Genomic DNA, 12207 nt, shown 5'->3' with positions numbered 1-12207 from the left:
AGAGAGAGAGAGAGAGAGAGAGAGAGAGAGAGAGAGAGAGAGAGAGAGAGAGAGAGAGAGAGAGAGAGAGAGAGAGAGAGAGAGAGAGAGAGAGAGAGAGAGAGAGAGAGAGAGAGAGAGAGAGAGAGAGAGAGAGAGAGAGAGAGAGAGAGAGAGAGAGAGAGAGAGAGAGCTAAAATGTGTTTATACATCAAGCACAGTATTGCTTGCACAAAACTAAATTCACTTAAATTATGGCTGGGATGAGAGTGTTGAGAGTTGCCTACGTATGAAATTCAGATTTTAAATATTTTTATGGTTATTAGAGATGAAACATCAACATTGATAAGATATTCTCTATGTGTACTGTTATATGTGTGGTAATCATAGTCAACTAAACTTGTAATGAAATACGGCACAATAAATTAGATAATGCAAGCAATGCTACCTAGAGAGAGAGAGAGAGAGAGAGAGAGAGAGAGAGAGAGAGAGAGAGAGAGAGAGAGAGAGAGAGAGAGAGAGAGATTATGTTGCTACAAAAAATTGCTAACAAAAAATTGCTAATGGAGCCCACCTATGAAATTCGGATTTTAAATATTTTTATGGTGATTAGATCAATACAGTATAAATAGATTCTGTAAGTGAAATAACGTGTTATAGATATTTTGCTGTGTTTTCTCAGTATATGTATACTGAGAGAGAGAGAGAGAGAGAGAGAGAGAGAGAGAGAGAGAGAGAGAGAGAGAGAGAGAGAGAGAGAGAGAGACGGCGCAAGAATTTTGTAATAAATTTATGGGAGATGGTGAGGACTAACCACAAAATGACGTTAACCATGAATTTACTGTAGTAAATAATTTTTCTTTATCATATGTATTTGAACTTAATCACGAAAGTACTAACATGACGTAACAAGCCTAACATTCTGTTTGGAGGTACGTGTCCCATCATTCTGAACTACCCACGTATTTCAGATGCTCTATACAGTAATAGTACTATTCTCAAATACGTACCTGCACAGTACAGTAAACATCACTGCAAAATCATCTTACAACACAGGAAAATATCAATATTCATAAAATGTACACCCAGTGCATTACAGTATGCATAGAACGATGCGCAAAGTTATGTAGGCCAAAGAAAGCGTGCGTATCTGAATGACAGGGGGATACTTAAGAGTAACAGTTGTAAGCTGGTACTTAATTTTGTAACAACGTTGAAATGATAGGGTGTTCTGGGATGATAGTCTGAGGTATACTTTTGCTTGAACTGTAAATGACATTAAATTGCTTTAGTACGATAATTTAAGGTCTATTTTAACCTTAAAAACCAAGCCCTATTTACAAAAACGCCTCCGTATGCCGGCGGCGTTCGGGAGGTAGGCGCCAAGCGGAAAAAGTTTTTTCAAAAATCACAGCACGCTTAGTTTTTAAGATTAAGAGTTCATTTTTGGCTCATTTTTTCTCATTGCCTGAAGTTTAGTATGCAACCATCAGAAATGAAAAAAATATCATTATCATATATAAATATTAGAATATATGACAGCGAAAAAAAACTTGTATATAATTGTATACAAATCTCGCTGTAAGTAAAACGGTTAAAGCTGGTGAGTTCATTTTTTTAGTTGTATTGTACACTAAATTGCAATGATTTTGGTATATAACAGATTGTAAAACGATTAAAGCAACACAGAGAAAATATTATCACAAAATGATGCATGAATTCGTAATGCGCGGACGTAAAAAAAAATTTTTTTTTCAAAAATTCACCATAAATCGAAATATTGTGCTAGAGACTTTCCAATTGCTTCAAAATGAAGGAAATTGATTGAATATTACTAGACTGTAAGTTTTTTAGCTTACAATTTCATTTTTTGACCATTTTGATCGAGTTAAAGTTGACCGAAGGTTGATTTTTTTCTATTTATCGTTATTTATATGAAAATATTTCAAAAATGGTAAAAGCTAAAAGCATGATTTATTTTTTGTTGTATTCTACATGAAATTGCACACATTTTGATGTATAACACTTTATGTATACTATAAAACGGCAAAAAAATTACGACAAGGTGACTCAAGAAATGCTAGGATTTTTAGCGGAGTTCGCGCGCGCGGATGGAAGGAAAAAGTTTTTTCAAAAATTCACCATAAATCGAAATATTGTGCCAGAGACTTTCCGTTTGTTGCAAAATGAAGGTAAAGGATTGATTGTTACTAGAATGTAAGAATTTTGGCTTACGATTGCGTTTTTCGAGCATTTCGATCGAGTTAAAGTTGATCGAAGGTTGATTTTTTTCTATTTATCGTTATTTATATGAAAATATTTAAAAAATGGCAAAGGCTAAATTCATGATTTATTTTTTGTTGTATTCTACATGAAATTGCGCACATTTTGATGTATAACACTTTATGTAACGAATAATATAAAACGGCGAAAAAATTACGACAATGTGACTCAAGAAATGCTAGGATTTTCAGCGGAGCGAAGGAAAACGTTTTTTTCAAAAATTCACCATAAATCGAAATATTGTCCTGGAGACTTTCCGTTTGTTGCAGAATAAAGGTAAATGATTGATTGTTACTATAATGTAAGAATTTTGGCTTACGATTGCGTTTTTCGAGCATTTCGGTAGAGTCAAAATTGACCGAATGTTAAAATTTTGTCAGTTATCGTGATTTAAATGAAAATATTTCAAAACTGTTAAAAGCTAAAAGAATGTTTTATTTTTTGTTGTATTCTACATGAAATTGCGCACATTTTGATGTATAACACTTTATGTAACGAATAATATAAAACGGCGAAAAAATTACGACAAGGTGACTCAAGAAATGCCAGGATTTTCAGCGAAGGAAAAAGTTTTTTTAAAAAATTTACGGATGCCCCTCAGGACACCCTGATGCTTCCTAGGGGTCGTAAAAGGCACGGGATGTGGTCCTTGGTCCCCTTCGGTCACACGTGGCCACACAACACGGCGTTGAGAAGCTGGGTCATCTTGGGTGCTTGGTCCCTCTCCAGCATCCCAGTCTAAAACTTGTCTCACACGCTCACTACCGACAGGCAGTATGTGCCTTTCACGGTCCTGACGACGTTGGGACATCTCTGCAAACGTCCTGTTGCCTCACAAATATGCAAACACTCGCCAAAGTTCTGCAAAACACGGATGCGTCAAAAAATCGCTCTCGGACGATGCGGCGCTGATGCTTTCTGGTACGGGAAGGAGGAAATTCGGCGATACGCTGCCTGGGTGACGCTTATAAACAAAACAACAGCTTGATCCGTGAACTCCCAGCATCCCTCAAGGCGCGTGATTTAAAACCTTTCGCAAACTAGGCCTATAATTATTTTTCCGGTAATATTTAAAAAAAGCATTTTTAGTCGACGTATGGTACGTCCAGTTGACACCCAACAGACAATTTTAGTCGACGTATGGTACGTCCAGTAGGCGTTTAAGGGCTAATTTGAACTATCCAATTAAGCAGTGAAATGTTAAAATAGGCAGATAAGCCAGTTATAAGCATTTTTAGAGGGGATTTTTGTAATTCCGCAGTAGGTTCTGGAACCTATCCCCACATAAAAATGGGGGAGCACTGTTTGTGTATGTATGTGTGTCTGTTTACACAAGTATACAAACAGGAAATGATCTGCCAATTATTTAGATAAAATGGCCCAAACATATTTTCTTTCCAAGCCAAAGAATACTGTGCTTATTCTGTATTCCCTGTATTCTGTTTGTAGAATAAGGATTTCTGTATTCTGGGTATTCTAGAATGTAGGAGAAGGGACTCAGGTTATTCTAAGATTTGAAGTGACTAACTGGCAGCCCAGGTTTGTGGGTACAGGCAGTCCCCGGTTTACGACGGGTCCGGCTTACGACGTTCCGAGGTTACAATGCTTTTCAAATATATTCATCAGAAATTACTTCCTGGTTTACGACGCATGTTCCATGGTTACGACGCGTCTTACGCCGATCCGACAGAAGAAATATGGCTCCAAAACGACAGGATAATCAAAATTTGGAGGTTTTTTTGATGAAAAACTCGATAAAAATGCAGTTTACATCGTTTTCAATGCACCCAAAGCATTAAAAACAAGGTTTTTTTTAGGATTTTTGACGATTTTTCGGTTTATAACGATTTTCGGTTTACGACGCGGCGTAAAAGCAGAACCCCCGTTGTAAACCAGGGACTGCCTGTATAAAAGCACAGATGGTGAACAAAAACAGTTAGTCTGATAAGGGGTGTGGTATTAGTACGATCTCCCTCTTTCTCTCTCAATTATTATTCATATAGAAGGGTGTAAAACTGTGGTTACTCTCCTAGATATTTAAGTTTTGTAAAACTCTCCCACGAGATACTATTTTTTGAGAATGGTTTAAAATATTTATGTTCTACAGCCATTGTGAAAAAGTGTGTTTTATAGACTAAAAAATGGAGTTAGGTAATGTGCTTATTTACTTGTATTGTATCATGTTTAAAACTGAAGTGTTGTCTTGGCGAAAGACAGTTGTGATTTTATTAAGTGGTGAGTTTAGTCTTTTTTCCAGCAGAAAACAAGATAAAGTATATATATTATGAAGCCTTGCAACAGTAACTCCAATTTAACAGCAGAAAATCATGACTTTCTTCTATAGGCTAAAAGCACACATTAACAAAAAAAGAACACATTAACCCATTTCAAAATAAAAATGACTTTTGGATATTCTTAAAGAATCTTCATAAGATGACAACAGATAACTGCAGACTTACTTTTTTTCACCTTCATCTTGGCTGTCTCTTGATATGTTTGTACCAAGAATCTTTTCAACGAGGGCCCCAATTTCCTTCAGTTCAGCTGAATTAGAGGAATCTCTTCTAAAGGATGCATATTCTTTGTCATGAAGCATGGTGTCTACAGCAAGTTTAACATCATTCAGTTTGAACACATGAGAGTACAAGATGTCATATACCAAAGCTAAAAAGAGGGCATTTATTAAGTTTTATGAAAATTAATTTGTGTACATATGCACAATTTATTACTTATCTGAAGCAACGTGTCAAATAAAATCAACTTTTTACTAGAAATTATATTTTCATAATAAAATTAAGTTTCATATATACTTACCAAGTAATTACATAGCTATACTTTTCCACTCATGTGGCAGTTGAAAATTTGAAGTTTGCTGTAGTGATTCTTTTTTTATAGTGTAGGTAACTACCCCGCTTCTATCGGGGAACAATAGGTACACCGTAACAGAGATTGTCCATCAGAGTGGAAGATGGAGGGCACTGAACTTGTAATTACTTAGTAAGTATATATGAAACTTCATTTTATTATGAAAATACCATTTTTATATATGTAACTTACCAAGTAATTGCATAGCTGAATCCCACATTGATAGGTGGTGGGATAAATGGACATATACTGTTCCAAAAAACAATCAGATATGAACACGAATTTGCAACATAAAAATCTGTTAGCAATGATAAAATGTTTGTTGTATCGTTACCTGGTATAAGAGCCACAGTAGACGATTACTGCCTTGGTCTGTGCTCACCTTGACCTGTAGTGACTTAGCGGAATAGCCGTGATAAGTCCCCACTGTTGAGAGGGGAATTTGGAGTGAAGGAGTCTTCTGAACACCCACAAAGCAATAGAGAAAAAACTGCCCTTGCCCTGGGCACAGTACCAAAATACAATAGACCAAATAAAATAGTTACTCACACCAACAACAATAAAAAATTAAAAACCATCATACCACTACCACAGACTGGTGGGCACTCTGGGTACAAGTACCCCCAGGCTCCCCAAAAGAACTTGACGCCCAAAAACTTCAAGGCGAAGAAGTTACGGACAAGAAGGGTTGCTTCCTATGCTTCTTCCACCAACACCGAGCCAGCCACCAAAAACAGACCTAAGGTACTGCAGTTTCCGTACATCGTTTCAATTTCTTTTAGATAGTGTGAGGCAATGATAAGACTTCTCAGAAAAAATGGCAGAGCAGTCTTAGACATAGGTTTTGATGGGTTCTTGATGGAACACCAGAGGTTACTGGCAGGGCCTCTGTTCCTCTTAGTCCTACGTACAGCAATACCTCAGCACCCTCACTGGGCAAAGGACTCTTTCCTCCTCCCCTGGTCCTAAAATGTCCATCAGGTTTTTAATAGAGAATGAGCGTGGCCAGGGATTAGACGATGACTCGTTCTTAGCTAGGAAGCCAAGCATGCAGGTGCAGACAGCATTTCCCTTAGAGAAACAGATGCGCTTCTCTATAGCCTGCAACTTGCTTACCCTCTTGGCAGTGGCCATGGCTACTAGAGAAAGTCTTCTTTGTCAAATTCTTGAGTGAAATGGTATGACAGGCTCAAAGGCAGAACCCGTTAACTATTTAGGTACAGGTCCCCCTCTCTTTATGTGAATTCACTATTATGCGAATTACATTTTTATACCTTCATTCTTTTTATGCGAGGGAAAATTTGCAATTATGCGAGTACGAGATGTGCATTGCAATACTCATTTCATCTCTGCATGAACAGCTGAGTGATGCACGTGGCGCCAAATACAGTATTATTTGCGGAGCTCGGATGCTCAGTCTGTAGCTAACAAAATCCCGACCGTATCTTTGCTAGTTTTCGTTATTGTCATATTCATACTGCTAGTTATTTTTCTGCATAATGGGACCCAAATGACCAGCATCATCTTCTTCAAATGAAAATGTTGCAAAGCGTCAAAGAAAAGCTCTGACCCTTGAAACAAAACTGGAAATATTACGCAGGTGCTGGTAATAGCGCTCTTGGACGTGTGTTTGGAGTTGGTGAATCCACGATTAGGAATATTATGGCTAATGTAGAAAAGATTCATGCTTCAGTGATACAGTCTACTCCGTTATCAGCAAAAATAATGAGATTCAGAAATCCACAGGTCGAAAAAATGGAAAATATGCTCTCTCTCTCTCTCTCTATACTGAACGTGAGACGAAAGTAAAGCATTCAAAGCTTAGTAATAGTGTTTTACCAGGAAAGGCATTAAATTTTTATCAGCGTGTGGTTGAAAATGAAAACATAAAAAGATCCAGAGCCTTTTGTTGCAAGTCAGGGATGGGTGGATAAATTTATTCATAGACAGAATTTGCATAATATCGTTTCGTGTAGTGAAAGTGGAAGTGCTGACCATGACGCTGCTGCCAAATTTCCAGAAGAACTTAAAGCTATCGTGCATGAAATGGGATATAGCCCCAAGCAAGTTTTTAATGCTGATGAGACAGGACTATTCTGGAAAAGAATGACTAAAAGAACATATATAGGCAAAGAAGAAAAAAGCTCTCTGGTTTCAAGCCCTTTAAAGATAGGATAACAATGATGTTATGTGGCAACGCGGCAGATGATTTCAAGTTAAAGCCCGCAGCTGTTTATCACACACAAAACCCTCGTGCATTAAAAGGCGTAAGTAAACAAAAGATGCCTGTTCACTGGTATGCAAATAAAAATGGATGGATGACTCTGGCAGCAGCTGTAGAGGAAAGTGGAAATGATGATGATGGTGATGATATGAAAATTAAAGATCTGAGTGTGAAAAAACTGTCTGAATTGTTCTCCGATACTGAAGCATTAATTCGGAAATTCGAAAATTTCGATCCTAACTATAAGAGAAGTTTAAGTTAAAACGGCAGATACAAGAAATGCTTGCTCCATACAGAGAACTTTATAATCAAAAGAGAAATGTAATGAAGCAATTAACCATCCTAAATTTCTTTAGACCATTGTCTACCACCCCGGAACCTGCAACATCAGCACCGTCTAGTGGGAACAGTGCACCTGAACCTGGATATTCGTCATCGTCATCACAATCAACACTCAACGTCACTTCCGTTCTTTGAGTCAGACCCAGATGATCCATCCCCCACCCCCCAGGATATAAACAATGTCCTTATTCAGCAGTCAACATTATTCTTGGTAAATTAAATATGTTTCATTTCTTGAACTGCTCATTTGTTGTTTTTGTAAAGAAAAAAGAAAATAGAAAACATTTTTATGCATTTGTTGTTCAAAGAAAAAATATTTCGGCGTCACTGTCGTTCTTTTGTTTATGTAAGAGGCTAGCCTAGCCATCATTCTATGCTCTTTTCACCAGAAATCATGCATTTTATGTTACTTTTGCATAATAAAAGCATTCTATAATACTTGTTATTGTTTTAACCATGAAAAATATTATTCATTATGATACATTCGTGACCTGGGAACCTAACCCTATTTGTCCCATTGGTTTATATATTCTCTTTATGCGATTTCAATATATGCGAGGTTTTTTGAACCCTAACCCTCACATAAAGAGAGGGAGACCTGTACCACATCCAGGTTCCATGACATGGAGTCATCCTTCAGCTGTTTAGTAGTCTCGAAAGACTTAATCAGATCCGTCAGGTCTTTATTAGACGCCAAGTCCACTCCTCTATGCTTGGAAACTGATCCCAGCATAGACCTGCAGCCCTTAATAGTCGATAGAGTCCCTTGGAGGTCCTGAGAAAAAGAAGAATGTCTGCCAATTGGGTTACGGTGGTATTAGCAGACGAGATGTTAGTGCTGCTGCACCACCTGCGGAAGATAGACCACTTGGCCTGGTAGACTTGGCTGGTAGACTTACATCTACACCTAGAAATAGCTTCTGCAGCTTGCTTTGAAAAACCTTCGCTCTGACAAGTCTCCAGATAGTCTAAAGGCTGTCAGAGCTAGAGTGGATAGTCCTTGATGGAATTTCCAAAGACGAGGCTGTTTGAAAAGATGTGGACTTTGAGGAAGTAATCTTGGAAAGTCCACAAGAAGCTTCAGAAGGTCTGGGAACCATTCTTTGAGAGGCAAAAAGGGCGCTATCAGGGTCATCGATACATTGCTCCAAGTCTTGAACTTGTTGAGAAACCCCCCCTCACCATGTTGAATGGGGGAAAGGCATAGAGGTCCAGATTCGACCAGTCTATCAGCATGGCATCCGTTGCCCATGAGTATGGATTCGGGACTGGCAAACAAAAAAGAGGATGACGGTAATTCTTCGATATGGCGAACAGGTCCGCTGTTGGCCTGCCGTACAACTTCCAGAAGCTGTCGCAGACACCAGGAGTTCAGGGTCCATTCTGTCAGGAGGGCCTGACCTCATCGACTTACACTGTCTGACATGACGTTCATCTTCCCTTGCATGAATCTAGTAGTAAGCCTGACCCTATTCTGGTCAGCCCAAATGAGCAACTCCTTCGCTGCCTGAGGAAGGGAGAATGAGTGGGTTCCGCCTGATTCCTGATATAGGAGAGGGCCGTGGTGTTGTCAATGTACCACCACGGTTCTCTTTGCTACTGCTTTCACAAAATGCTCCAGGCCCAAATGAATGGCAGACAACTCCTTGGCGTTTATATGAAGCTTCCTTTGCTCCTGAGACCATGTGATGGGAGCTTCCAGAGAGTCTAGTAGAGCTCCCCAACCCTGGTCTGAGGCATCTGCATAAAAGGAGAGGTCGGGGCTCAGCAGATGCAGAGATTTTCCCTCTAAAAGTCTTTCCCTGGACGTCCACCACCAGAGGTCCTCCTTTATCTTGTTCGTAATTGGGAACGTCGCTGTGTCTGGTTGCTTTCTTCTGTCCCAGCTTGCTTGTAGAAAGAACTGAAAGTCTTCCTAGCTTCATAAACTGTTCCATGGATGATAGGGTTCCTAGCAGACTCATCCATTGATTCGCTGAGCAAACTGGAAGCAAAAGAAGGTCTTGTACCGACTGAAGGCAGGACTCCATCCTCTTTGGGGAGGGAAAAGCCCGCAAACTCAGAGTTGATCCTCATCCCCAAATAGAGAACCTACTACCTGAGTTGGGGCTAGTTGAGACTTTTCTTGATTTATTAAAAGTCTGAGTTCCTCGGCAAGAAGGGTACCCTGCAGATCCTTCGTGCACTGCTCCTGTGACTGGGAGCAGAGGAGCCAGTTGTCTAGGTATAAGCTTATGTTGATACCTAGGAAACAAAGCCATCTCACGAGGGGAGATAGGACTTGCGTGAATACCTGCGGGGCAGTGGAGACCAAAACACAGATCACAAAACTAAAAGACTTTGCCCCCAAAGACAAATCTCAGGTATCTCCTGGACTCCGGATGTACTGGAATGTGGAAATATACGTCCTGCATGTCAAGTGTTATCACCCAGTCGCCCTGTTGGATGGAGAAAAACACCGATTTGTCTCCATTTTGAACTTTGTCTTCTGTATGTAATAGTTCAAAGCACTTACACTGAGGACAGGTCTCCATCCCCCCAATGACATGGGGACCACAAACAAGCAGTTGTAGAATCCTCTTGAAGCCCGGTCCTCTACTGCCTCTATGGCCCTTTTCCTTAGGAGGGATGACACTTCCTCCGTGAGAGCTACCAACTTCTCGGAGCCCTCCGAGTATACTGTCAATGCGATTGATGAATTCACGATAGGAGGGTACTCTAAGACAGGGATCGAGTAACCCTCTTTGAGATCCCTGAGTGTTCAAGGTTCTGCGCCTCTGGCACTGCATCTCTTCCAGAGTAGGGAGAGTCTGACCCCCACAGGCACACGAAGGATAGGGAAGTCACTTTTTGGTATAGGTCGTGGCTGAGGTCCTCTTGATGGGCCTTGTGGAGAAACGCACCTTGGAGCAGGGGGTTTCAAGAAATTCTGTCTGCCCCCACAAAAGGGATGATGCTGCAGAGGAGAGACAGATTTAACAGAAAAGGCAGAAATATCCTTGGGGCGCTTCGATGATAGCAAGCAGGTCTTGGCTTGATTTTTTCTGCAAAGCGGCAGCAATTTCCTTAACCATCGATTGCGGGATCAAATACTGTTTGTCCAAGGGAGAGTGCACAAGCGCAGACTTCTGGATAGACATCATTCCCTTCGTGGTGAAAGAGCACTACAACTCCCACTTCTTCAATACTCCGATGGCAAAAAGATCTGCTACTTCAGAGGAGCCATCCCTTACTGCCTTAACCACACAGGATAACATGCCCAGCCAATCTGCTGACAAGTCGGTCGCTAAAATGTCATGATCTTCAATTTTTATAGCGATTGCTCCTATTGACCAATCCAGAAAGCTAAACACTTCCAGTGCTTTGAACAGGTGCTTCACAAGGTGGCCAAACTGCGATGAAGTAAAGAAAACCTTAGCAGATGAAAATGCCGAACGTCAGGCTGAGTCTATCAAACCTGAGAAGTCACCTTTTGAAGAGACAGCACCTCCCAAGGTTGGAGCTTCTCCAGTTGGGTAGGAAAAATATCTCCTGAGTGTCAGTCTTGCAGGGGGGAAAGGCAAAAACGGCTTTCCCTCGCTCCCTCTTCACAGACAACCAATCCTCTACCTCCTTGAGCACCTTTCTTGCAGATGAAGAGAGCCATCTTAGGTAGGTGCGAACTAGAATCCGCTTGGTTCCTCATCAGAAATGTGGAAGAGGGCGACACTGGAGCAGCTGGTTGTGAGATGGAAAGGTTGCCAAAAAATACCTCATCAGGGAAGCATACGCTGTAGGAGGAGGCTCTTGTACTACTTCTTCCTCTGCTGAAGAAACAGGAGACAACGCAAGGTCTTAAGAAGGCTTATGCTAGGTGGGGGCCTTATGAAGTAGGCCCAGTACATCTAACTGCTTCTTAACATGAGTGAAAGAAGGATCTTCAGGCATGAAAGCGGGTGAAGATGACGTAGTCAGGCATTCAGTAGGCATCGGGTGGTCAGTTGGCGTTGGGTGTCCGGATGGTACCGAGTGCTTGAAAGTTGGTGCAGAGCTGGCTTGAAGTGGGCACTCAGGGGGACAAGGCAGGTGCTCTGGAATCCGAGACAGGAGCTCGAAGACTGAGAGGCGTTCAAGTGAACCATCTAGCTGCTCATGTGGACACCCATAAGAAGAAGAGCTTTTCTTAGAAGAGCGCTTAGGAGCTGAGCACGGAACTTCTGCATGAGAATGTTTGGGCAAATGGCGAACGGGGCTGCGCCACATACTGCAACCTGGTTGCGGGGTAGCAGAAGGGTCGCTAGTATACTTTGGTGAAATGGGAGAGGCCTTCTACCATGGTGTCTCTTCAAGGGATGAAATTCTCCTGGGAAGTGCCAAAAATGACTCTTCTTCGCACTAGAGTCACTACTGGAGTCAGACGATAACTGGTGGGCACTCGCTGTGTCGCCTTTCCAACAGCTCTCAGAACCACAAAACACTGAACTGGATGAGGGGGCAACTGCCTACGGGCAAACACGGCTAACCTCCTTTGGGCC

At 40.9% G+C, this 12207-nt stretch overlaps 1 protein-coding gene across 21 annotated transcripts in view; it reads right to left on the bottom strand.

Annotated features, from left to right (window-relative positions):
- LOC136833716 (UDP-N-acetylglucosamine transferase subunit ALG13-like) overlaps window positions 1-12207 on the bottom strand; it is a 539859-nt gene that overhangs the window by 453205 nt on the left and 74447 nt on the right. For all 21 annotated transcript variants that reach the window (XR_010851592.1, XR_010851593.1, XM_067095956.1 and 18 more), the window contains exon 6: window positions 4722-4926. Coding sequence is in view for 19 of the 21 variants with exons in the window: in XM_067095956.1 (XP_066952057.1) it covers window positions 4722-4926 (205 nt within the window). In the remaining 2 variants the exon portion in view is untranslated. The remainder of the gene's footprint in view (window positions 1-4721; window positions 4927-12207) is intronic.

This window comes from Macrobrachium rosenbergii, chromosome 4, assembly GCF_040412425.1.
Source record: "Macrobrachium rosenbergii isolate ZJJX-2024 chromosome 4, ASM4041242v1, whole genome shotgun sequence".
Classification (NCBI taxonomy): Eukaryota; Metazoa; Arthropoda; class Malacostraca; order Decapoda; family Palaemonidae; genus Macrobrachium; species Macrobrachium rosenbergii.
The sequence above is the reverse complement of the archived record's forward strand: the minus strand, read 5'-3'. Positions and strand labels throughout refer to the sequence as shown.